Source organism: Ylistrum balloti, unplaced genomic scaffold (genome assembly GCF_031769215.1).
Source record: "Ylistrum balloti isolate Yb309-2 unplaced genomic scaffold, AGI_CSIRO_Ybal_v1 Utg370124, whole genome shotgun sequence".
NCBI classification, from domain to species: domain Eukaryota; kingdom Metazoa; phylum Mollusca; class Bivalvia; order Pectinida; family Pectinidae; genus Ylistrum; species Ylistrum balloti.
Genome location: NW_026782139.1, coordinates 1,225,757 through 1,252,923, shown reverse-complemented (window position 1 = coordinate 1,252,923; position 27,167 = coordinate 1,225,757). Strand labels below are relative to the sequence as shown.

At 34.9% G+C, this 27,167-nt stretch overlaps 1 protein-coding gene across 1 annotated transcript in view; it reads left to right on the top strand.

Annotated features, from left to right (window-relative positions):
- Positions 1 to 1,280: 1,280 nt before the first annotated feature.
- The window catches only part of LOC132550429 (organic cation transporter protein-like), a 51,638-nt gene continuing 25,751 nt past the window's right edge, over positions 1,281 to 27,167 (top strand). The window contains exons 1-4 of the mRNA XM_060214498.1: positions 1,281 to 1,299; positions 21,610 to 21,954; positions 23,102 to 23,357; positions 24,163 to 24,266. Of these exons, the coding sequence (XP_060070481.1) occupies positions 21,812 to 21,954; positions 23,102 to 23,357; positions 24,163 to 24,266 (503 nt within the window). The 5' untranslated portion in view covers positions 1,281 to 1,299; positions 21,610 to 21,811. The remainder of the gene's footprint in view (positions 1,300 to 21,609; positions 21,955 to 23,101; positions 23,358 to 24,162; positions 24,267 to 27,167) is intronic.

Below are 27,167 nucleotides of genomic sequence, written 5' to 3'. Positions count from 1 at the left end.
ATATATTTCAATTTCTACCCAAATCAGACTCAATGAAACTACTAAATGTGATATGTTTCATTTACTAATGAATTTGACCAGATTAACATTGCCAGTGCGTATGAATACAAATATTAGGTAAGGGGAGAAATCTCTCCAACTTCTACTACACTGGCAATATTCCACAAGTATGAAATTTAAAAAACATCAAAATGAACATTTAATTCAACATTTAATAACTGTAACTTTACGTTTCAAAAGATGTGAAGCGACAGAAGCCTGATATTTCTTGCTCTCCGCTTCGTTTGCGAACCGGCGCACCACCTCTAGACGTTATTTCTCCGCGGGGAAAATGCATATTGTCTTTGTTGCACACTATATATTTCAACCTGTCACAATAATCTGTCTTCAAATGACAGACTTTGCTTGTATGACGTCAGACGATATGATGACAGGTAACGAAAATGAAAGTAGAAGATAAATTGCGTCAGTTCCCATGCTATAGAAAACAGAAGCGTGAATTGAAATATAAGGATTGAATCTTGCTTATGTCGATTTTATGTGATGATGAATTGAGTTTGTCTTGAGACAAATTCAACATGAAGTGCTTCGCAGTTCATTAAATTTGTCTTAAGGCCAACTCAATTCGTCATCCCATGAAATCTACATACGCAAGATTCAATCCTTAAATAAAATAAGTAGCACCCAGGAAAAAACATAGCATTACAATGCAGCGGCGACTGATTAAAATACGGTGCAAAAACAAATAAAAGCATGATAGTCTGTGAAAGTTCCCATCCGATTTCTCTTGGGTTACTATACTGAATAAAGAGTTCATTAGTCTATGTAAATTTATACGCGTTAAGAGGAACGTTAGCTATGCACCATTGTGTTAATTACCAATGTCGTGTTTGTTCGCACTGTACTAGAATTGACAGTATATAGTTAATGCTACCTATATCCATGTTTTCGCACAATGAATATCATCTCTACATGCCTTTATGTTTAGGTCATTTTGATACATCAAATCTATCTTATCGACTTTGCGATTGTTCGCTGCAAAAAAAAAACTTGTGAAATTCTACTATTGTACAAACAATATATTACCAAGATATCTTCTATAACCTGATTGCCTTGCCCACCGTTCTTTCCTATTTATAGCTGTAACATACCCAACGCACGTATAGTGAACGGTTCATCACACGCCGGTAGTCTCAGCCAGCTGTTCACGCTGGTTACTAGTGTGACTGCTGAATAGGAAGGAAAACGGCTTTAACACGACTAAGAGTCAGGAGAAATCTTCCCGACCACACATATGTAGTAAGTACACTTTTATAAACACATATACTAAGTATCTGTAGAATAGATAAACTATGAATAAAACCTGGCAAAAAGCGTTTTGTTCAAATAATGTTAGAATAATGTAGAAATATGACAATTTGTAATAGATATCTAATTGTTTAGAAACTAATAAGCTGTAATGTTGATTTACTCTAGGTACATGTTGTATCGCCATTTTCTTTACGTATGCGTTAGTAATCTATGTGATAACTTGGCATTCATCCCATTTATCTTCCGTCCATTTTGGAAGGTACATGGTAAGTTCAAAAGGGTTAGATGGTGTTCCTGTTACATTGTGTTTTGGCTACTGACTGGTCAGCGGGGCTTTGTCCTGTTCATGATGACCGGACAATCCTTAAGTCATTGACACCCTTGACATCAGCATGAAATGGTATTAATATCTCAATAGACTGGGTCATAGTGCTTTGCTGTAGCGAAGCGGTCAGTTCCGATTTTATGTCTAATGATTTCAAATTGCTATAACGCTAAAATATTTGACATGATTTGAGTTGAGGTCTACCAGTACACAAACAGATTTATAATCGATATCATAAGGAACGCAATTGCAACACTACTATTGCTTTATACATATTGTATACGTTTTCTCAAATTACGTTTATCATTGATAAACCCAGAATGAATAAATATAGAATAGATAATAAATAAATTCCATTTATATTATATAAAAAGTATATACAATCACCAAAATATTCCAAATTGTTTTTACTAACGTCACATATGTTATGTATGCTCGGTCAATAGGTCCCGCTTCCACTACAAAGTATAGACAGAGTACATGAAAAAGAAAGTTGCACTATTATCTGCTTATATTACCTGACGTAATACTACTATAAAATGCACTGATAAAGTTTCTTATTGTGGGGAGGGATCTCATTTACGGTATTCTGCTGTTTTGTGGCACAGACAAAACTTAAAAAACAGAAATACATCAGCTGATGCATTATCACCTATCAACGCATTCTATATATGTAATCGGATGGGACACAGCAGGCCTCTGTGTATACTTTTCAAAATTGTCGAAAGGACCTATAATGGATATTTTAAATATTTCTATCAGATTTCGCCGGCTTAATCGATATGACATTATGTTTTCCTGAACAGCATTTCGATCCAATGATATTTATAAAGGAGTTCGCATTTCAAACTTGTTCAATTACACCTCACGGTTTTAACCAATTTCTTTAAAATCTTAACAGAAGATTGTGTTTTCGCGAACAGTACTGCAGGGAGTTATTTCCCTTTTTCAGCTTTTCAGTCGCGGTGATTTTTTATTTCACTTTGTTTTAGTTCATCATCAAATCACAGTTTGCCCCCTTGGTAACTTAGCTCAATGTTACCATTGACATGTTTGTATTCAATCGATACAAGATATCGTGCACATTTTCGTCTGGTTTTAAATATCTATTTCGACATATTTAGATTTTTTCATCCGTCATCTAGGGTTCGTTTCGACGATTAAGGAAATCAATATCACTGACAAGTCCCAGAATGAAGAAAAAAAATAGGTAGTTTATTTCATCATATAGTGACATCCTTTTGCGTGTTTTTGTACAATTTTGACACGGCAAAATACTGTCAAATCGTGCCATATTTATCGATAATGGTTTAAACGATTATGATCGAGAGTTTGTCAAAAGTTGTATGTAAGCTGTCACTGTTGATTTTATTATGTTTGATAATCTCGTTGTAACACGTCTTGGGTATTGGTTGATTGTCAAATAAACGGGTCAGCATTATCTTCACAACGCTAAAGCCGTGTAGCAGTGGTGCTATTAAGCATTAACCACGGTTTAAATTACTTTATAACTGCGAAGCAATTTTCAGGCTGTCTTAGTCTTCAGATCAGTACTTGTTATAACGAAGTGTTCAGAATTTTGCATCCTTATGGTTGCTCTATGGAGGCATGTGATTTAAAGTTCATATAGGTATGACACCATATTAGGTCTGGACTTACTTCTGAGGAAGTGATTACGAAATACTTGTTTTATACTGATTTCAAATTGAGCATACCTCTGATCAACTGTTTGTCTATAGTTCAACCACTACTATGAGATGCATGTTGTTGTGATAGATATTACTACGACAGAGTCGTGTGTAACGACATTATGTTTTTTTATTCAATCGTGCGTTGCAACATGCGTTACAACAGTTAATTTATCATTGTGGATGACATTTAACGACTAACCCCAATAACATGACTCTGTTTGTTGTAATAAATACCTCTCCAGTTGAACGCTTTTTATCCATACGATATCGCGATTTCCTTACGGGATGATTTGTCCACCAGCAGTGCGTCCGAGCATGATTACGTGTAACAACCTCTCCCAGCATATCATATGAATTTGTAGAAGTGTATTTATTCATAGCTACATGTAGGTGTTATTGAATTACCATCCTTAGACAGTTCCTCTAATTGCGGGCCAATATACCAAATTTCTCTTTATATTTGTTGTGGTTTCAGTAAATGTATTCAAATATTTATAAAACCACAAATGAATAGCACCTTTGGTTAAAAATTAGAATTGCATATAGCAGAGCCAAATAGTGAATGAAAACTGCACCATGTAGATGTTGTGTCCTGGGACACAGTGATGATAAACACGTAAAAACTGATTATCCAGAAAAAAACAATAGTCTTCTCCTACTTAATGCTGAAATCACAATTAATGACAGACTGAATAGTCAACGAGATTATATTACATGATGATTTAGACCAGAGTCATAAAGGAAACAAAAAAGAACATGTGTTAAGGGCATATGTCTATGACGCGAAAGGTCTTTACTGACGCCTTCTTGTGATGGTGTGAAGCTGATGCCGACTTCATAGTGTTACCAAATTGAAGCAATCAACCAAGGGCACCGGGAAGGACACTGATCCAGTCACGAATTGAAACTTGTAAAACCACTAGTAACACTATCACAATGTGAAGAGTTAAGCTAGAAGTGACTACCACTTTAAAAGACTTGAGAAAGTATCAAGTAAAGGGACAGTATGTAACGTTTCCTCGTCGGCAATTGCATAATAAAACCAACAGTGGTACATCGTCAAGTCAAGATCAAGGAAGACATTTTGGAAATCAAACTTTACGGATCTGGCCGGAGCCACAGACGGTACAATGCTTACATTCTCTCTATCAGAGCAATAGTAAACTGACATACTTATATAACTGCAATGTGTGAAGCATGGTTGTATGATCAATACAAACCCGAACTTCTCGTCTTTTTGATGATGTTTATAGCAACTAAGATATAGGTAAGCAAATGACGTCAGCATTTATCTGACTATAATTGCTCATTAGAATATGAACTATTGATAATTCGATGTCAGGTAGTTTGTGTTTTATAGCTCTTTTAGATGGCTTTCTTAGGCAACATGAATAGATGGTTCTAATCACCTGATCCTAAACCTTGTATCTGTATTCTGTAGAGATTTCATACATCCAAGTGCTTTTAAGGTCATCTGTCCTAGCTTTTGTTGTATTACTTTAATATATTGTATAACCTTTAATAGTCTTCTTCTCTGCTTCAAGAGGTTACTGTATGCCCCTAAGGTCACAAAATAACAGTTTCAGATAAGCCTACACCAAACACCTCTCAGTCCATGCAGAGTACGTTTGTATTTTATTCTTCTATATCCTGGTCTTAACAAGCTTTTTGTAGACATTTTTACGGATACAAATTGTGTGAAAAAATATCTCTCTTATCAGCAGCTGTCATACTTTTATATTTTATTTAACTGTGGTATTGCCTCACAATAGACACGGCTACCTGAATGTGTAGTAGATCCATAACATACAGGTAATTACTACCACGACGGGATACATGGTTCCCTAAAATCCGTCCGTCGGTGGCTAAAAGAATATGTATACAGTATTTTATAACTACATAATATACTTATTGTCCTTTTAATTCCTTCATTTGAAACCATCCAGTTCAATATATGAATATATGTTTTCATCGATAAAGGTTTACTGTGAAATGAAAGGTTACGCTTCATCAAGTTTGTTGCTATATTTGCAAATTTCAATAATGTTATTCACTGACGTCTATTTATGACAAAATTTTATTTTTCTTCTTCTCATTCAGATGAATGTAAACCAGAATCCAAATCTTCTTTGATAGCCATTTTGATTCGTTAACCTCGCAATACCATGAGAAAATCAGGTGGTAGATGAGAAGGGACCTGCTGAAATGCGTCGTACCGATTGTTCGGCATATGCATTGCAGTTTTATTAATCAAAAGTCGTGATAAGACTCTGTAAGACAAATCACGTCTCGAAATACATTGATAGCGCATCACCAAGGTGTAACTTTACCTTAATGGCGAAATTCTAGTAGTTTATAGTGTAGGCGTTAGGGACAAAACATCTGTTTTCTTTGTTACACGATACATTGCCTCGCCAAGGTTAACTATGTACCAAGTATGACATTCTAGTGACTGTAAGTATAGAAGATTGTTGCAACACTCGAGTGTATAGCACTGTAGAAAGTTAGAGTGAAGCCAAACAATTAATGAAATAAAATCTCTGAATAAAGTCAAACGTGTGAATGTAGGCCGTAGTGACTTGATACACAACACAGCGAACCGATACCTCTACCTTCAACTGACTGTGACATGTAATCTACGAGATAAAGTTGAACGGACGGAAGGACTGAAAGACGGGAGGACAAGCGGCCACAATGCAAAAGTATAGTTTCCCCGGTTCCCGAAGTAGGACTAAGAAATGATTCATTATGAACATTGTGATCCGTGGAACAACCACAATGCTAACGTCATGATGCGTATACGCTGGTTAGAAATTGAAATATAAAAAAAATGACAAAACTTTCTTGTTAGTGTTTATATAGTGTAATTGTGAATATATAAGTATAATATTTATCTTTATTTACGCAGTGGTACACTAAGATGGTGCTATTTCAAAAAAAATGTGCTGTTGTTATTATTTTTGCTATCGTGAAACCATCTGTATATCACATTTGTGAAACCTCGCCCGTATCTAAAGGAAAGCGGTAGGCGTTGACACTATTTTCTGCATCCGTTTTAAACCGCACTACTTACAATGTGTGTTATCCAGGCATATTTTTGTTAATGGGAGCATAATACACAGTCGTATCGACATAAATAAATACTCATTTTGTCTCAACAAATTATATTGTCCGTTGTGGTAAATTATACCACATATATGGGAATTTGAAGTGTTATATGATGTGTCTGGGTGAAGTGTTGTATGATGTGTCTGGGTGACGTGTTATATGATGTGTTTGGGTGAAGTGTTGTATGATGTGTCTGGGTGAAATGTTGTATGATGTGTCTGGGTGAAGTGTTATATGATGTGTCTGGATGAATTGTTGTATGATGTGTCTGGGTGAAGTGTTATATGATGTGTCTGGGTGAAGTGTTGTATGATGTGTCTGGGTGACGTGTTGTATGATGTGTCTTGGTGAAGTGTTGTATGATGTGTCTGGGTGAAATGTTGTATGATGTGTCTGGATGAATTGTTGTATGATGTGTCTGGGTGAAGTGTTATATGATGTGTCTGGGTGAAGTGTTGTATGATGTGTCTGGGTGAAGTGTTATATGATGTGTCTGGATGAATTGTTGTATGATGTGTCTGGGTGAAGTGTTATATGATGTGTCTGGATGAATTGTTGTATGATGTGTCTGGGTGAAGTGTTATATGATGTGTCTGGGTGAAGTGTTGTATGATGTGTCTGGGTGACGTGTTGTATGATGTGTCTTGGTGAAGTGTTGTATGATGTGTCTGGGTGAAATGTTGTATGATGTGTCTGGATGAATTGTTGTATGATGTGTCTGGGTGAAGTGTTATATGATGTGTCTGGTCGAAGTGTTGTATGATGTGTCTGGGTGAAGTGTTATATGATGTGTCTGGATGAATTGTTGTATGATGTGTCTGGGTGAAGTGTTATATGATGTGTCTGGGTGAAGTGTTGTATGATGTGTCTGGGTGAAGTGTTATATGATGTGTCTGGGTGAAGTGTTGTATTATTTGTCTGGGTGAAGTATTGTATGATGTGTCAGGGTGAAGCGTTATATGCTATAACATCCACTTAGGGGACATTTCAGTGTGATAACGCTTCACTTGTTTGACACCATCTTAATACTACACTATAAATGGGATGACGAAAACCACTGAGAAAGTCAAAAAAAAAAATAAATAAATAATGAAATGCTATTTCGATACATTACTTGTCCATTATTTTTGCTATAATCCTAGATTATAATATATGCAAAATATTTAAATTTGGTGCAAAATTCGAAATGCATATATGATTTGTATATAACCGACCTTGTTTTTAAACGTGTATTACAGTAGATATGTATAAACGGTAACGCTCGAAAAGATGCAGTACAGTGTATATAAAAGTCAGGAAGTATGATTGCTTAGATGGCCCAGTGGATACACCACACGTCTTCCGCCGAGATAACAGCTTGTCTATTATTTAACCGGACACTAATGATTGTCCGACTACAATGTAGTGTTGTTCGGATCAACTGCAAGCTACACTATAGGGACCAGATTGATTAATGCAATTGTTTATTTTTGATATTTGTGATGCTTTAATAAGAAATGTAGAAGACAAGTGAATATCACACTTTGATATAAAGAGTATAACTAAACACTTAAACTCAATAATAAATTTGTAAATATGTTTATACTGTAAAATATCAAAGTAAAACATAACAAGAATAACATGATAGAAAAAGCGGTGATATAGTGTCAACCTGAAGTCATCACTGTAAAGGGGTTGGTCTTCACGTCTGTAATTTGATTCTGTATTTGTTAATAAAATCTAATTAACGGTTGGTCCGGTAACACCGGACAACGGCGGACAACACCGGACAACACCGGACACACTACGCGGAACGGGTGCACATATAAGCACACTCCTTCCGTTACATCTTTTACATATCGATACAGAACGTCATTCCAATGAATTTGGTGTCCTTAGATTTTATCTTGTTTTTTTTTTTCATTTAGCTTAACTATTTGACACCATTTTGAAAATTTACTTTGAAAGTATTTCTCAAAAATAGTTATTTTTCGTGAAATGTCAAATTCTGGTTTTCAGTAGGGGTCAAACTTCGAATTGGAAATTAAATGGAACAATTTTTTAAACCTTCTCAAGTTCTTCTACGCCTAGGGGTTTGACAATTTAAAATGATTATTTATATTATATCAAAATCATATATCAATTATGTTTAAATATTTAAATAGTTTTTCCTCAATAACCAAGTGGCACACGGTAATGAAATTTTGCCAGTAGTATACTAGTGTCAATTGCTATCGAATGTATGTATAGAACCGTGTCCGAAAATTCAACTTCTGGTTCTCGACAGGGGTCAAAATTGAAAATTGCTTTTTTGGGTAAGAAACTTTCAAAAACTTCTTCTCTAGTAAAAAATGCGTAGAACCTTGATTTTTCATATTCAGTAAGGTCTGGTCATTTGCTACCAAGTTTGATAATATAAATGACCTTGGTCTACTTTCAAGGTCACAGGATTCAATTATGTTAAAAACTTAAAATAGTATGTACTCGGTAACCAAGAGGCAAACGGTGATGAAATTTTGTCAGTAGCATACTGTGATCAATTGCTTTTGAATGTATTAATAAAATCTTGTCTGAAAATTCAACTTCATGTTTTGATAAGTGTAAAATTTGAAAATTGCTATCTTGGGCAACAAACTTAGAAAAACTTTTCAAGCTCTACAAAGTCTGGAGCCTTGATAATTCATATATGGGAGGCACTAGTAATTTACTATCAAGTTTGTTGATATCAATGACCTTCATTCAGTTTCAAGGTCACAAGGATTCATTTCGTTAAAATATTCAAATAATTTCTTCTAAATAGCCAAGAGTCATAGGATGATGATATTTGATAAGTCACATACATATGCACTACGGCCAATTACAATAGGAAACTTTGGCTTAAGAAATTGTACTAAGTCAATTTCCGGTTTTGAAAGGGATTCAATTTCAGAAGAGTTATTCTGGTTAACAAACTTTGAAAAACTTCTTTTCAAGTTACAAAGGGTCCAGAATCTTGATATTTCACACGCAAGACATCCCGATCGCTAGGTACCATGTTTTATAAATTGAATAACCTTGATCTATCTACTTCCTAGGTCACAGGAATCAGTTTCGTTAAAATGTTTTAATGGCTTCAGTTAACCAAGAGGTGCATTCCTTCGTGATGATAGCTGGTCATCTGCATATTGAGCTCAGTTGTCATTGATAGTAGTGAGAAAATATTGTGCCAAATACCAACTTCCGGTTTTCCGAAGGTGTCACACTTAGGCAATTCTTCGTGTTAACAAATAATCTGAAATTGTACAATCTAGAGTCTGAGCATGTAGCATACATATCACTTGAATGGTTGATTATCGTGTTTGTGGAAACTACTTACCTTTAGGTAAGAGGTTGAATATAGGTGCAAATCCCGTTAACTAGTTTACAAACAATTTTTAGTTTATTTATTTATTTACTTATTTATGTATCTGTTGGTTTTGGTTGGTTATTGACGAGATAAAATGGTCAGAAACGAAGAATATAGACATTTCAGTTAGGAAGGTGTCAAAATACATAGCAGATAGATCGTGTGATGATAGGGCTTGGGCAGGAAGAAACAGGACTATTTTATACGACTCTAATGTTTCATTAAATATTAAATTATGATTAGAAAAGGTCATGGCACTGAGAATTTACAAGGAGCTGAACAACGCGCACTTTTGAAATCTGAGCATCGGTTATGAAACAACACTTCAAAACAGCATGATAGTTGTTATTCCAAGCATTGTCATTTATACTAAAAGTGTACCAAATGACCCCGGGTAACGATAGTTAATCAGATACTGGGATGGTATCAAACACTGAGATTGATACATTTCTTGTAGCAGAAACTACATACACGGGGGTTATGGGTTCACCTAAGTAATGCGGTATAACCGAATCGTATATTTGTTTATAACTGATTGCATCAAATGTTGTTGTTAAAAAAAAAAAAAAAAATATAGAAAATTAAAGAACAGACCACATTTTGTTGACTTCAACTTCAGGCTGTGTTTACGGATTAATGATGGACTAGATACACGACCAAGATTTGCTTTGGTCACTGAGGATTTACCATAAAAAAGGTCATGTCCAACATTCTGTCACGAAAATCCACACCATACAAAACCCTACATTCGGGAAAGATAACTCATACTACTCTAGAGTCAGTATTTGGGGTTGATTATCAGGCAGGTACAAAGCACAATCAACCTCGATGACTGCTAATCAGCCTGATCTCCGGCTGTATATATCTAATTCTAGTATTAAAAGGTGTTATTAATGTGTGTCTTAGAGTTAAACGTACGGACTAATTATCCATTGCATAGGAGGTGAGGGGTGTATTTTCGTCGAATTCGTGGTTATTCTTAATCCAAAAATAGATTTGTCCACAAAATGGTTACAGATTAAAATTAACATAAACCATTGTACTAGTAGACTTTCCGATCAAGATTTATCGGAGAAATTAACGTATCAACAAAAATACACCTTTTGTAGAACTACAAACGTTTAGCCAAGCAAAACTATATTGATTGTAAAGTATGTATTAATTGCCCCAATAAAGACAATAATAATTCGAGAGATCACTTTTGGGATAAGATGGTAATAGCAATAAAACTGATCCAGCGATATACGTTTCCGTCTGTCACAAACTGTTGAATATTCAGTATTAAAGGTAATCGGATACATGCAAACGAAAACAGCCATTTTGAGCTGTCAGGTTATGGAAATATCCTCGTGTAACCTTCAATTAGTTTTGACATTCTATAAAACTGTCGACCTTAATGTTTTACACGTGCATAATCGTGGGAAAGATTTCCCTCTATAAAGATAGATCAATGAATTGTATGGCAAATTACAATAGATATTCGATGATGACAGGTTATTTCAGATTTTTTATGAACGATGAAAGTGAAATCTGCATTTTGTATAACATTATCTCGTTGTGTGCAGTGCTTAACGCCACAAGCTGTCGTATGTTACAAATATATGTGTTTTCATTTGAACGTCACCACATGAAAGCAATAATGTTATAGAAAACCGGAAAGCAGTATCAAGGAACACCAACATATGAAAAAACAAACAAACAAAACGGTAGGACAAGAGTAAAACATTATCTAGATTTCAAACGAACATGCAGGTCAATGGACAATGGGGAGTCACAGCTTAGAGGAAGAAGAAATCTAACGTTATAAGGAAATCATGAAGATTTTCAATTTTGCTGAAGTAGAATGTTTCTTTGTTCGTTGACCTTAACGTTTATAAAATATGTATCTGATAAGATTGTGATTGGTTTTTTCTGTATTTACTGCACAAAAACCTTCACACGATAGTAAGACTGACCCTACATACCACTGTAATAGGTATGATGTGCATAGCATTTAGAACGTACTTCCCAAGATAGCGACAGAACAAGCTCGAAACCTTCCAATTTTCACCCCTCTAGTATTCCATCAAGATAATGTTATAATATCTGGCATTGTCTAGGTAACGATTGTTTGCTATATAATTCACACAGAAATGGAAGGATGGAATTGAAATAATCTCATTCGTTTTTGCTGGATTTTTCTATATCGAATCACAAGCAATTATATCATGACAACTTGAAATTCTGTATACATATGCTTCTTCAGTGAATCATGTTGTTTATCTTACCGGTCACGTTCTTTTTAAAATAATACTATCTTTAGAATTTTGATCAAGTTTTGAAGTTGTAACGGGTAGACATGCGGATTTCGTTTTTGGAAGTTTGACTTTTAAAAATAGTCCGTCGTTTAATTTTGCACTTTCAAGGGTTGCGTGAGTGTTATTAAACCCACAGATCTTTCACATGTCTATTGAGTGTTTGATTTTAGGATAGAATGATTGTAGCAGCTAATCTACTCATGGATGGCAATCCTTTCAAAGGTTATTAATTGGTATACGTACCAAATTGTCATTATATTTAAGAAAACATTACTCAACATTTTTGAGGTGAGATCTTTGGTATTGCAGGTTGCTCCTTCAAGAACATAATATATCTTTATTGAATCTTGGGCTGTTAACAACCGTTGGCGTTTATAAGAGATACCACTGTTAACAAACTAAATAACATGCATTCAAATCAATTTTCAATTTTAATTTGCATTCATACAAATCGGTTTGCATTTTCAAGTATCACCGAACTGACATGCCCTTACACATTCCAAACTATCCTGTCTTTGACAAGAATTCATAGGAGACCACACACTCTATTCATACACAGAGACCACATAGCGCTCTACCCCAAAAATTCACCCTTCCTTTACTTTTGGATATTTGTAATTACTCGTGTCCATGGTAACTAGTCATCCAAAACAATATCGTTTCTACTGCTTAGTATAACAGTCAATACGTATTTACATATTAGTGCATTGAAAATGTTGTTATGTTCAAGAGATGATTATTTCTTACATAATCCTTACATTGGCCTAGGGGTAAGGTGACATGTATGCTGGGAAACGATTTTCGTAAATGATTTGGCATGCACAAGTTTCATAGTAAACCATTATTCGACTCGAGGAAAAAAAAAGTTGCCCCGTCTGAGATTCGAACCCCAAGACTTAACGAAATTTCTTGTATAAATTTATTTAGCTACGGTACCATGTCTTTATCGACTGGTTTCTCCACAGTAAAGCAGTCGATGATTTTTGAAGAACTTCCACGTTGTTTAGAAGCTTTGCAGTACTGTCTCTTTCAAACGTGCATCGGATCTAGTTTAAACACAATGACGATCTTGACGAACAGGGGACATTGGAATTTAATAGCAAATATTACGGCAAGTAAATCTTGTACAGTGTTCTCGTCTTGTCAGATCATCTAATTTAGTCAATATGTACTCTGATCAATTGTTCTAAAGTCGCTGCGGTCATTGACAAAAAAAAAAAAAAAAAACAAACAAAAACAGAAATAGTATTGTTATTATCATCCCCTCCCGGCGACCGCGGAGGGTTACATATAATAGACTTTGATTTAAAACCGTTGGAAAGGTTGAAAAAAAACTTGGTGTGAGTGTTGATGACCATGTCAAGATTTGTTTGAGACATTTATTTTTCTAAATCCAAGATGGCCGCCACAGGATGTGAAATTAGAATGTCCAAATTGATCATCGGAAAATTAACACATACATGTAGTCCAATATAAGGAACACAACGTTTCAATCGGTCGTTTATTTACCAAACAACTAACACGGCTGCCAATATTAATTAAACTTTGAATGATTCATATATTTAATGGTGTATTGCAAAGCTCTTCCAGCTCTTCCTGAGGATGGTAATGACTTTATAGGTGTATCATACTTATCTTGTACAACACCACCACACCATCGTACTAATATGGACCCAGACACGGGATACTGTGGAGGTCAAGCTGGGTCCCGGAACCACACAAACAACGTACCCACCTTAGACCTTACATGGTTATATGTGTATTTTCCAGGGTTTTAATTTCGTCAAATGCATTTACTTACCGCATATTCAAAATGAATAGTACAACAAACCTCAACATCTCACTCAATCTCAATTTACAGGCTCATCGCTTAGTCAGGTGTACTTATTTGCCATTCTAAAAGAAGAACAGTATTCACCCACACACACTATCGTTTAAGTTGAAGTAGACACAACAGCCTCATCCCCATCCAACCCCAGGAAAATTAGGACCTCACCTGATTTATATCCCTATCGGTCCTTCTCTCCTACTTCTCTCCGTAGTATTTCTTTCCTGTGGCACCCCCACCCTCAGCCCCATCATCCCCCACTTTTTTTTAAAAACTAAACTGCTCCGTTATATCTACGAGGTGAATTAAAGAACCCTCATAACAAGTCTATATCATTGACCACTAAGTCACCCCTTTTAATTTCATTCAGCACTCCCGATTCTAACATCACAGTCACAAACCATAAATACATCAACGTCGGAGTGTAAATAGTTACGTGATGCCAGGAAGAGTGTAGATGTATAGAAAATATGGACAATGTTTAAGTAAGCAGTTCACAGATTGACAGACAGATATGGAAGAAGGACTTGCACATGGACAACAAAAAATAGTAAATCTAGCACCTTACTCACAAATGATCACTAACACACAGTCCATCGGATGGGACATAAAGTGGTGGACCGTATGTAAATGTCCAACTTGCACATTAAAGATCTTTCTGCGGTCTCTAAGAAAAGATCAAACGTGGTCACGCTGACGCAGAGGTTAAGATGAGGTCAGTTTTAGTGACAATTTATTCAGAAATTTTATCCGACTTCCAAAAATATTGTAAAAATGTCGTCATTTAAATAGACTATGCTCCTCATCTTCTTTCTCTCTGTCTACAACCAGTCCTTTTGCTATGGCGTGGTAAGTGAGATTTAGGGTAGGACTATGAATTGACCATGGGTGTCGTCTTTAAAACTATAGTATTATACACACAGATCATCATGGTACAGATGAACGTTATCATTCTCATCTCCACATCCTATTATCTGTCATCGCACTGAAAGGCCGAACGGCTGTAATTGTGGTCGTAAACGTTGTTAAATAGATAAGTAAATATCTATCGTCCAGAGTCGTCTGGTGGAGTCCACGGACTGGTCACTGGTTTACCTGAGTCATGCATGAGTGCCTTTGCTCTTGTTGATATATACTTAAGGTCAGGTATTTGTTCTAGTGTACTGGAGATAGGCTTAGCTGATATCCGTTACCACTAAATCTTGTTGAATTTTATGTTATTGCATGCTTTGTTGCTTGGAATCGATTTTTGGTTGTCTACATATTAACAATGATTAGTTATTTTTGTTAAATATTTATTATAAATAATAATAGTAAAATGAGACAAATCATAAAAAACAGTAATGACAATTAGTGGTCATACTAAGACAGATTCAGGACATATTGAAATAGTGACATTGAGATTTTTCTCTTAATTTCATGGGAAATAGCGGTCAAAGATTTCTATATCAAATATCAAAATGACATTTACATTACAACACGACATACACCCAGCTTTGATCGTGGAAATGCAAATTGGGTTTTATTGACGAAAAATAATAACACATGGTCAGGACTATTTCTGGCATGCATGAGCTGCCTCCTACAACAAGGTGTTGTTCAAGAAAATCATATTACAAAATGGCTGCCTTGCCGAGATTTTGGTAGAGCAACCATCAGAATATTTTCTGCCAAGTTTGATCCGACTCCCGTAACAGAACGTAAAATGTTTTGAAAAATAATGCTAACTAAAATTAAATGTCTCCGAAAGCCCTTGCAAGTTTCGGATCCCTTCTAGATTTTGCACTGAATCACATTATAGTACTTGTTTGTATATCGGTCGCGAGATGGCGACACTGCCCGAATGATTGTTATACAGTTGTAGGATCGCATAACGTTATACATGTGCGATTTGCGTATGATGTATGCATGATGTGCGCACGACAGGAAAATTGGCGAAATAATTTATTGCACATTTGTGCGCACGTTGTGCTGTTCTATCGCACTAATGTTTAGAAATGACTTACATATAAGTTTGGGATAGGATTTATTTATTTTCTAAATATATGAAAATACAACTAAGTATATTTCCTAATTAAGTCATTAACATACAGGTTGGACTATTATTGATATATCAGATACACGCTGTATAGTTAGATACACCGTAATTTCAAGTGCTTTGTTCACAAAGAGCCACGTGTGACCAGCTTTAGTGAACGGACACTCATTATATATCAATTATATATGCAAACATTAAATGGACGTCTCTTTATGTCACAGCAATGAATAATTAAATTTTTCATAACGTAAAAAAGGAAATGTTATTTTCATAACTTCTGTATTACTGTCATTTTTCATTCATCTTATAAACAAAAAATGTGTGCTGGTAAATCTTAAGTGTTGTGCTTGTTAAACGGGAGACCCAGACGGTACGGCTCTGGACCTGTCACGTGTATACAGGTAAACTCTTGTTGCCGAATGCATTACTGCTCGCCACTGTCTCGAACTATATACGATAAGACTAGTTATTGCAGATCCAGTATTTTTCTTTTTATTTTTTTTTTTCGAAAACTGTCGAATTTCAAATAACTTTTCTAACCGCCGATCAATTTTAATGTTTATGTGATCTGTATTTTGTAATAACTTCACAAATTTCCGTTTAGTTGTCAATCCGTAACATTAGCCAACCGTTTTTACCAAAACCACACTATTCTCACGATGTTATGCGTGTATCAAATATGTATCTTATGTAAAAAAAAAATGAAAAAAAAAACATAGATGTTTTACGTCGAAATTTATCTATCCATGCACAAATATGGTAATGCATGAAGACCTCAGGATGACCCTACCGTACTCATATTTCGCTTACTTTCAAATTATGTAAAGGAAGTATTTTGACTGCACAAAGATTTAAAATATTTTAAAAGATTATGGGATACAGGAATTGAATATTAATGACGGGGCGTCATAATATACCCCTAAAATCAACTCAAATTATTTATCTTTCCTTTTCAACGATGTGGTATCGATGTTCTAAACATTGTTATGATATCATTTTGGCCATTACTAATGATCGGCTGTGGTAATACACCTGACCAATGTTAACATGACGGTTTAGAAACATACTATAACAAGTATCTTAACCCTAAGGTAACTCTCTGTGTCTTCGTCGCAACATGTTCATTTAAAAGCAAAACAGACAAAAATTATATGTTCTCGCTGCGACAGAAAAAAAAGAAAGACTGATGATCTCCTACTAATATCAAAGTTGATATGTACATGAAGCTCTTTTTCTCGGATTGACTAGTAGATAAGGGAAAATACTCAAAGATTCTGAAAACAGACACACAAGTGAATAACACTATACACGAGGAAGTAGATCATGATGAATTGATTGAGTAAAAGCAGGAACAACATGTAGGTTTGAAGCACAAACTAGATGAAATCTATATAGTTACAGAAAAAGTTATTTGAAACACATTCAGTCATACTTGGATCAATTATATGTGTTTTGAGGCATGATCTGGTCAAAAAAATAACCTGACGGCGTCCACATATCTAACCCCACAGGAGTCTTGCCAAATTGGAGCTTATTTTAAACTTTCACGATTGTTTTTTCATTATATTCTGGTCATGCACTAGTTCCGTTCATATATAGTTTCTGTACCTACAAAACTAGGCAGTCAAAACCTTTTTAGCTGGCTGCGATGCTTTACGTTGACAGTGTCTGTCCAAAAAATCTTAATATCCAGTGGGTGAAAAATTTCCAGATAGCATTTTCAGGGCTTTAATGTCAAAACAGCCGTACCTTCATTGTACGGGAAGACACTTAAAAGTTTTAAATCTCTCGTGAAAAAGTGGGTGGGTCGTTACGCATTAACAAATAAACAAATAATGAACATTTTGTGCACCATATCTTTTGTATGATATGTCTTTTTATCATAACGAAACACTGTATATCCGGCACAAACAGGTTTACGCCGGTTTTGACTGGTGTTTCGTCCCTATTAGCTCTACCAACACCGATAAATATAAAAAGCGAATAGAACGCACCTAATAGAAAACATCACTTAGGTTCACAGCAGCATGATTTTAATAATTGCATTCATACACCACGACTTATAATAGAAACCGCAATATCCCTATACAAACTGAAAGTCTGCTTATTGATTTGGTCGTCATGCTTGAAGTGCTCCCGAGTCTGTGCACGGGGCGTGTCCTAACTTCACGTGATCCTCACATACGTATGCTGTGTGTATAAATATTTACAAGGATATATTTTTCGTACACAGACGTTCACATTCGCCAGGAAAACACGTAAGTACTTGTGGAAACTATTTTGTATGTGACTTAAAGTGTTGGAGCTAGTGAAAGGGACATGTATTCGTTCCTTTGTTCATACCGGACGATTTAATTAACGCACCGCTTTTATAAATCTTGATACATTATGCGAACTCGAATCCTTACCTTTACCACCGATAATTGAAACGCCGTTCTCAGGCTTCGTTTTTCCCATCTATTAACCTGCTGTTGTTACGAAGAATTTATTCAAATCATGTTGATAGAGAACTGATAAAGTCTTCATTGAGTTTGATATTTGTAAATAAGACTCGCATTGGATTATTATTACATACGAGAAACATGGTATGCCTTATAATTGATACACTTTGTCGTAGAGAAGGCCGTGGGTTATCCATAGTAAATACCATATTTTCAGTTTTTAGGTCAAAAGTTAGACGGCGTTAATTATCTGCGATATACATAGTGAAAATCGCTTTCAAATCAATCAGGAATACATGGTCATACACTCAAGGTAGGCGTTTATCTTAAGTTCAGATCAATTTTCATTTGGACGCAGGAGCTTTTGATAGTGAGATACTCGTGTGTGCCATCTATAATTAATCGACCTCAGCAACAACCATGTTTGAACTCAGATTCTCATCTACTTAATGTATACAGACACAATACGAATGCATTGATAATCATCATCAGATAAATGCCGATCGATTGAATATGGGCAAATAAATGCATATTCGTAAACAAACAGTGATGCAGTTGATGCAAGCAAAGGATAAATGCCAGTATGGATGTTTTTGACAGTTTCATTGGTGGACTCTTTCTTTGATGAATACAGTGAAGGACAGCTGATCGAAAGTGTATATTTGAGGCTCGAAGTGGGGGCATGGATAAAATGATACATATAATTCAAAAACAAAGGAATATCATTCATTTGTTGATTATGCTTGATTCATAAATGGCGATTTCACACACAACAGAAAACCTTTTGTTTTATTCTATATTGAAAAATCCATTTACTTCAGTACATTGAAGTAAACATTATATTATAAAGGTGTTGAATGTATAATTATTCAAATTTATCAAATCCGTCATTTGCCAAACAAATGCTCGGTTATATTTTTTGCATGATGTCGACAAAGCGAAATGACAACGATTAAGAAAGTTAAGTACTGTGAATAAAGGCGCAGTAACACCGGCATTTTAATACACAACCGGTATCAAGTTATCAACATTAAACCACCAGACTGAAATCATTTTCAAAGTAAATCTTACAGAACATATATTTGTTTTAATATTGATGTTTAAAATGTTAACGATATGTTATATGTTGTTATTTAAGAATCTCTCAAAAATTGTAAATGAAGTTTTCCAGAACATTTACAGTAAAATTCAATACATAGATGTATGTACTGAGTTGTGTTAATAGGAATATTCCAAGGCAGAAATGTACAACATCTCTTATATACATAAATGATTTATGGTTATTTCACGATCACAGGTGGTGCCCAACTGTGTCGCAGATAACACTATGATACATTTGTAAATGTCTATATTGGCTATGTATATATAATGTAATATTATAATTACATAGAAAGCTGTAGCAGGACAAATATATATCTGCTCTTGTTTTCTAAAAAGAAAAGTGGTATAACCAGTGAAACAGACACATGCATCAATGGGCTTTATAAACAACGATATGAGTGACGTTGCAAGTTATTTCAACCCAAATGTCTGTAAACAAAAACGGTATCCATGCCAGCTAAGAAAAAACCCCATGACTGTGCCAATATGCCGTTTCCAAATTAAAAAAATGATATGATTGTTTAATATTGTATCCATTGACCCGAAAGATATTACCATTTATATCCTGAATATGAGTTTTGAGAAATTGTTCAATATGCAAGTTCAGAGGATATTTTAAAATGATCAATTTCCTATTATTATTTAAAATTGCTTTATTTCTCATTTGCATATCATCATGACATCAAAGATTAAACATACTGAGCATTTAAATTCATACTCCAGAGGATACCTTGATTAAAATTGTCATTTATCATACTAGAGTATGAAAAAGACAACAGAGGGAAATAAAAAGTATGTAGATGTTTGACAGCAATGTACAATCGTCAATTCGCCAACAAACACGGAACAGGAAAAAAGACCCCGCAGAAATGCACACCGCATTACATCAACTTGGCATATCTGATCAATACAATAAATTTGGATATGTTGAAATTACACATATATAACTTATTTTTGTAGAAATATATATAGACTATCATGAACGATTCTCCATTAAATACATAATTTAAGAAACCAGTATTAGACATGTTCAGTTGGCGAGTTTAACTGAAAGGTGCATTTCATATTTTATCGTATCAAATAATCCATTATTCCGGATAAATATTGTAGAAAACGGATAGTCCTACATCACTTCAAAGCAATTTTGAGATGTATCTCTACGGTTTCCATTGGTACTCATAGAAATCAATGTGGCGTATGTCATGTCACAATAGTTTACACACTAGTTATGTATTACGCCAAAATATCACACGGCTTTATTGAATGCATATGAAGACAGTCTTATGCCTATATGATCTATGTTATATACCAGTTCTCACAATTATCAAAAAGAAGCATATATGAAAACGGAAAGAGGTTTTATAGGACCTTTGGGGGTGATCACATCAAATCGAGGAGTCATTTAAATTACAATCTGACATATATGACATTACAAAGGACCAAGGACACATCAGATATACACAATGTATGTAACAGTAAATTCTGTGTGCATTGCAAGTAAATAACTTTATTTGTAGTGGTATATAACGTATTGTGAATGTGCAGGTTGAATGTCATAGATAACCGCACTGACACGTATTAGATTATTCTGAAAATAATATCGCAAATTTTCCTGGAATGCTTTCACATAGTAGCTTAGAATAAAACAGGATGCTAATTTTTATCGCATTTCAAGGTATGCTACAGGTTATTAAACTGTTCTGTGATACGTTGGTACGCACAGAAATAAGCCACTAACCCCCCAACCCCCATTTTTATTGAAGTGGTAATAGATCATATTACACATTGTCCCATGTTAAGAACAACAGGCAAGTGCATTTCAGTCATAATGTGTCAGTAAAATGTTACAATAAACGACAGATATCTATTGCATTTACTCGATACAACCCTCTACATGTTTGTCTGGAATTTATATTCAAGTAAATGAGTTCGTGTCGAGGTTAAGAGACAGCAAACATCTCCTAGAGAGGAATGTCAAGCTTCGGTGTTGGATAATGTTACCTCGACACGTTTATAAAGTAATCATACATATCAACATTTTCAGTCTGCACATAATGATTTAAATAAACTATGATGTTTGTCTAATAATGTGTTATTTGTTACAGATTGTGGTACTGGAGCAAAAAGTGAAGTGGAGCTATGTTTTAAACCCACCATGAATCGAACCACGAACTAACTTCAGTGAGACACAAGCCAAAATTCTGACCGAAGCCTATATATAAAGCAGTTGAAAACTCTAACTTTCATAACAAAAGTCGTTCTGATTATGTACGCCTAACACGTGTTGTGACAACTTCGAGACTGACAATGTCGTTTGATGACATATTTAAAGTTTTGGGTGAATTTGGGACGTACCAGAAAAGAGTGTATCTTATGCAATGTGTGCCTCAAATCTTCAGCGCCATTCAAACATGTCTGTCTATTTTCATTCTGTTCACTCCGGAACACAGGTAAATTATCATATACCTACAACACTATTGTGATAAAAATTTTTCATAAAACATATACTGAATTACGGTAACAAACAGTGCCATTCAGAAATAGTGTGTAGACGTTTTGAACTGTCATAAAAAAAGAAAAACAAGATAACAATCAATTATGATTACCTATTAAGAGACGCACAGCCTACAGTACATATATAATCGTCTAGTATAATGACATGTATTTAATATATCCTCTAGCGAAAATAAAAGGTGTCGTCCGATATGTACGAAAACGGTGTTCACAATTGAGAACAACACGAAACGAGAAGCGTGAACGAACACACACGAAAGTGCAAACTTATACTGCAGGGAAAACGATACATACATAGTTATACAAGTAATCTATGGCATACCCTTTCACAGTGTTTAACAGAGCAAACACTTCAGCTGATATGAGAGACACACAACCTATATAAGTTATACTAGTAACTTCTTATGCATTACACGTAATGTTTTGCCTTGCTTGTATATAATTAAGGCGAGTCTTTCCACTACCGAATATAGTTGGCTGATGGCTTGATTTTCATATAAAAGACTCTCGTCGGCAGTGAAGCGATCGAGAACCTCATTATCATCTATAAAATAACCTCATAACGTTTAAGGAGTCCAGTTTATATCAATGATATAATACACTTATATTATTCTCGTTTGTATGTCGTTTACAAAACTGTAGTACTGTTAGAGTGAGAATAAAACTGGTAACTTGGTTTTGAACATTTGACATTTAAATGGACAGTTCTCTCGGAATCACAAGCTCTACTTATAGGAGCCTGTCACACTTATCCTTATCTCCTAAATTCTTTATGGTGATGCTCTCTACCCACGACATCAATTCAATTCGTACGGACATGTATAACTAAAACATGTTGTAATTAACTGGGATGGTGGGAAATAAACATACAAATCAAAAATACCAAAAAAAAAAAAAAAAAAAAATTTATCAATCAATGAATGGGACACAGAAAGTGTAATTTGTATGTAAATGAAATATACCACCGATAGGCGTGGTGTTCTTGTTAATTGTACAGTATCTGTACTGTATCATATCTGATTATGTCTGTGAGGTTATTACACTGTACCTACTATAATTCTTACTAATGTTATTATGTTTCAGATGCAGCATTCCGTTTTATGAGAACGACACGTTCCATGTTCAAAACATCCAACACCATAGCTTGCTCAATATATCCATACCATACGAAGAAGTACAGGACCAATATGGACATACAGTCGCTCAATATTCCAAATGTGCCATCAACAGAATCGTCCCATCAAATGCGAGTTCAGGGGGAAACACATCTATCGTCACGTACAAGTGTCATTCCTTCGTATTTGACACAACAATATTCCAGAGTACCTTCACAACCGAGGTGAGACAGCATGACGTCTTTTCATCCATTTACTTACATAGCGACTCATTGTTCGTTTTCAAGTAATACTGCTCTTATCATTTTTGGTGTTATAATTCTGCTTACGATGTTGAATGTATATTCACTTCTTCTAAAATTTGATTTTATTTATTTAGGAAAGTTGACTTTATCTATACTTCGTGTTTTATACATTCATGACTGATTTAATCGGAGGTCGTTTGAATGCTTTGATTTTGGCTTTAGTGACTTTGAATATCTTAGTGACCTTGGATATGTGATTGCTATTTCGTTTAGTTCACATTGTTCGAATATATTCAAGGAAGTTTTAAACAAAACATTGTAGCTTTTATTGCTCTTAGCGTTACTTTTTCAGTGTTTCATCGAATTTGCGCTATTTGACGTTTGTTAAATAAAAAATCTGTTATTTTTGCAAACATGTTTTTTTTTTTTTTTTTTTTATCTTTTCTGCGACTTCATCACATGTAGCTGCCAACCGATGTCCTGTTTCTGAACTTCGAATAATTTGATTCTGTTTCATATTTATAGACCAGGGTCGTATCGTATATTTCAGTTAGTCTGAAGTCGTTTGAATGTTTTGCAATATAAATCATTTGACCTAAAGCATTAGCAAAGGTCCTTTGATTTCATCAGCGTCGTTTCAGGAATCTAATCACAAGATGCTATTTTGTCTGTGTATGGTAGTCAGTTAGAACTCATCTGTGTATTTTGATAGATTTAGAAATAGCAAAATGTCACTTCAGTGTACTTACTACATATCTGATTCGCGTGGCAAATTTTATTTCAGGACAACCTTGTCTGTCAACGAAAGAAATATATTGTTCACGCCACGATGGCTTTTATGGCTGGGTTCACAGTTGGCTCGCTGTTACTTGGGATAATGGCAGATGTGTGAGTATTTACACCAACCATTCTATTGTTATCTTCCCACTGAATGACGATGTAAGACACGATGATACATATACAGTATGACAGGAAGCTTGAAAGCTAAAGCGCATATTGTCTTAAAATCCACAAGGACCTGTACATATATCAATTTCGTTCATATTCTGTACTACCCCTGCTACAAACTATAACTTAGATTTGAGTCATCATTAAACGATCTAGAGTTTAATATAAAGGTTTGATAACACGAATTTCGTTTAGTTACAAACAAATCCAAATTAGAGTTAATAATGTAACGCCATAACCTCAATCACGACGTCAGCTGGCCCAATACTTCTGACTTTTGGGTTATACTTAACTATGAAAATGATTTACAACGATTAATTAGACTAGTGCATCCATTTGAGAAACTCGTTCGTTGCAATCAGATGGTAGTGTATTGGTACAAATGTAAATTATGAACAACCAAATAATCTGTTTAAAATACGATATTATATCTGATAAAATCACCAACCACTACAATAATATTTATATCTCCCTGATTTAAACCGATCGAATCAGTACAGTAGATATATTAGTGGCAGATAAACACTGATACGGCCATTATGATATATACTATATAATTAGAAATCCAACGCTCCCTACAACGTGCCGGTTTGTGTTCGCCAGAAAGCTGAGAAATGTGGCGATGTATGCTTTGTCAAGACAATTGACTCTTTTTGCTCTGCATGACTTGTGTCGTACCTCTTGAATGGTGTTCAGTAAGGCAACCAGCATCTGCTACTACAAGGAGATGCCGCCTCAAAATCACCCTGTCTGTTTATTGGGCGATAAACTCTCACTTTCACAAATATGATCAATATTTGAAATGGTAAACAATCAACATCAGTTTCCCTTTACAATGAAATTTAAGCAGTTGTTCAAACCTCATTACGATTGCCTTTGAAAGTCAATCATTGTATCAGTATAATGACGTTTTAAATTTGCAATAATTAATTGATCCCATTGATAAATTACTATGCACAAGTAATCCATTGATACACAATGTGACAGTTTACACATTGCATGAAATAAGTTGGATGAGTTTACAATATTTTTATACCTTCGTTCATTCGTACATTAATGCGTCACTTTTCACCATTTATAAACAATGTATCTGGACAGTGAAACCATTTTTAAGTTGTTAAATTTTCGTAGCTATATTACCTTCGGTGTCGTCCTTATCCGTTAGCGCATATTGCTGACAAATGAATATCATGATTACTAGACAAGATTACTTCAACTTTCAAAACAATTTGATCTTAATTCAGAGCAATGGACACCATTATGCTGTACGGCTGTCTGGAACTTTACACCACGAATTTAAACGAATGACTAAAATCAGGTAGTTGAATAGTAAATGGTATTCAAAAATCTACATAAAACACAACACAAAGCTAATATCAAATGACACTGTATCATTATTTAAATGGCTGGGCTCTCCTGTTGGAATTAATATCATATTACATATCAGTGTCCACGAGCTTGAAAGTGTATAACATATTGCATAAAATGATGATATCAACATCTAATATTCCAACCGGAACCAAAAAGTGTTACATAGTATTTGTGTAATATCTCGGTAAAAATGGAAGTAAGATTATTCAATTTAAAAAACCAGTTTATTGACTCGCACCAGCTGTCACAGATGACAGAACATATGACATCGTGAATTCAAGAACTGTTTCACTAAAATACCTTGACACGGTAGAATGTCTCTGCTATTCTCGCACATTATTTATAGAGGGCTGTCAGGACGTTCTCAGTTATTGAGAAAACGATACGATGTGGAAAGTGGGGAAAAGAGCCTGAATATTAAAGATCCAGAAATATAATATATTGAACTCATTCTTATAGTGATACTCGGTCAATATCGGTCATGAATATTCATGTTATTTGTTACAGTAATGATATTTTTCTTCAATTGTTTAACAGCGTATTAACAGCAATACGCATCTAATGACTTCCCCATGTTTGTGAGATGAATGTATATTTATAGGAGATTGACTTATGAAATCCCCCGGTGGTAATACAGAACTGTAGTCGACATTATAATGCTACTACTATGAAGTATACTTCCGGAACTCCCCAGCAATACATCCAAACTGATAGAGTTATGTAGACAACAGACGAACCCGTCGTGACCCTCTTACAATAGTGACGGTAAAGCAGTGTGTTGAACTGCTATGTTTACGTAATAGTATGTCTTTAACACGGGATAATACGAGAGCTTCGGAAGCTCAGCTACAGAACAAACGCGAGGAAAAGTAATAGATTAGTGTATAATTGGTCATTTAGATAGACAAGCAATATCTCAAATTAATTACCTCCCATTGATCATGGATAGGTATAGCAGGCACAAGTCTTAAGCCCTTCTTGCGAAAATTAGAAATAGTTGGATTAGAAATGTAAATGATACCGGGTGTGACAAGGTGTTTTACATATTTTTTAAGATTATTCCATTGAAAAGAAACTTTACTTTTACTTTCTACGTGTTTCACACGTTTTAAGTACGGTTTATATTACAAAAATTTTAAAAAGAATTGAGTAGGATGCAAAAGAATGTGTAACGCATGGAAACATAACATAGAACGATCTCACGGTGTTATGTTGTAATGTCATAACAGATGTATATCAGAATAGATATTAACAAGTACGAAGATATATAGGAATAATGTACGAGGCGTTCTCATAGAATGGTATTCAATCATTTAAGATCATAAAAAAAGCTTATTAGAGGTGGAAAGATTTGTACTTTAATCTGTACAGTCATCCGTGCCAGTCACACTTTGTATGAAGTCAATCATCCGTGATAGTCACCATTTAGACCAATTCATTAGTCATTGTCGATGAGACTGTGAACATTTT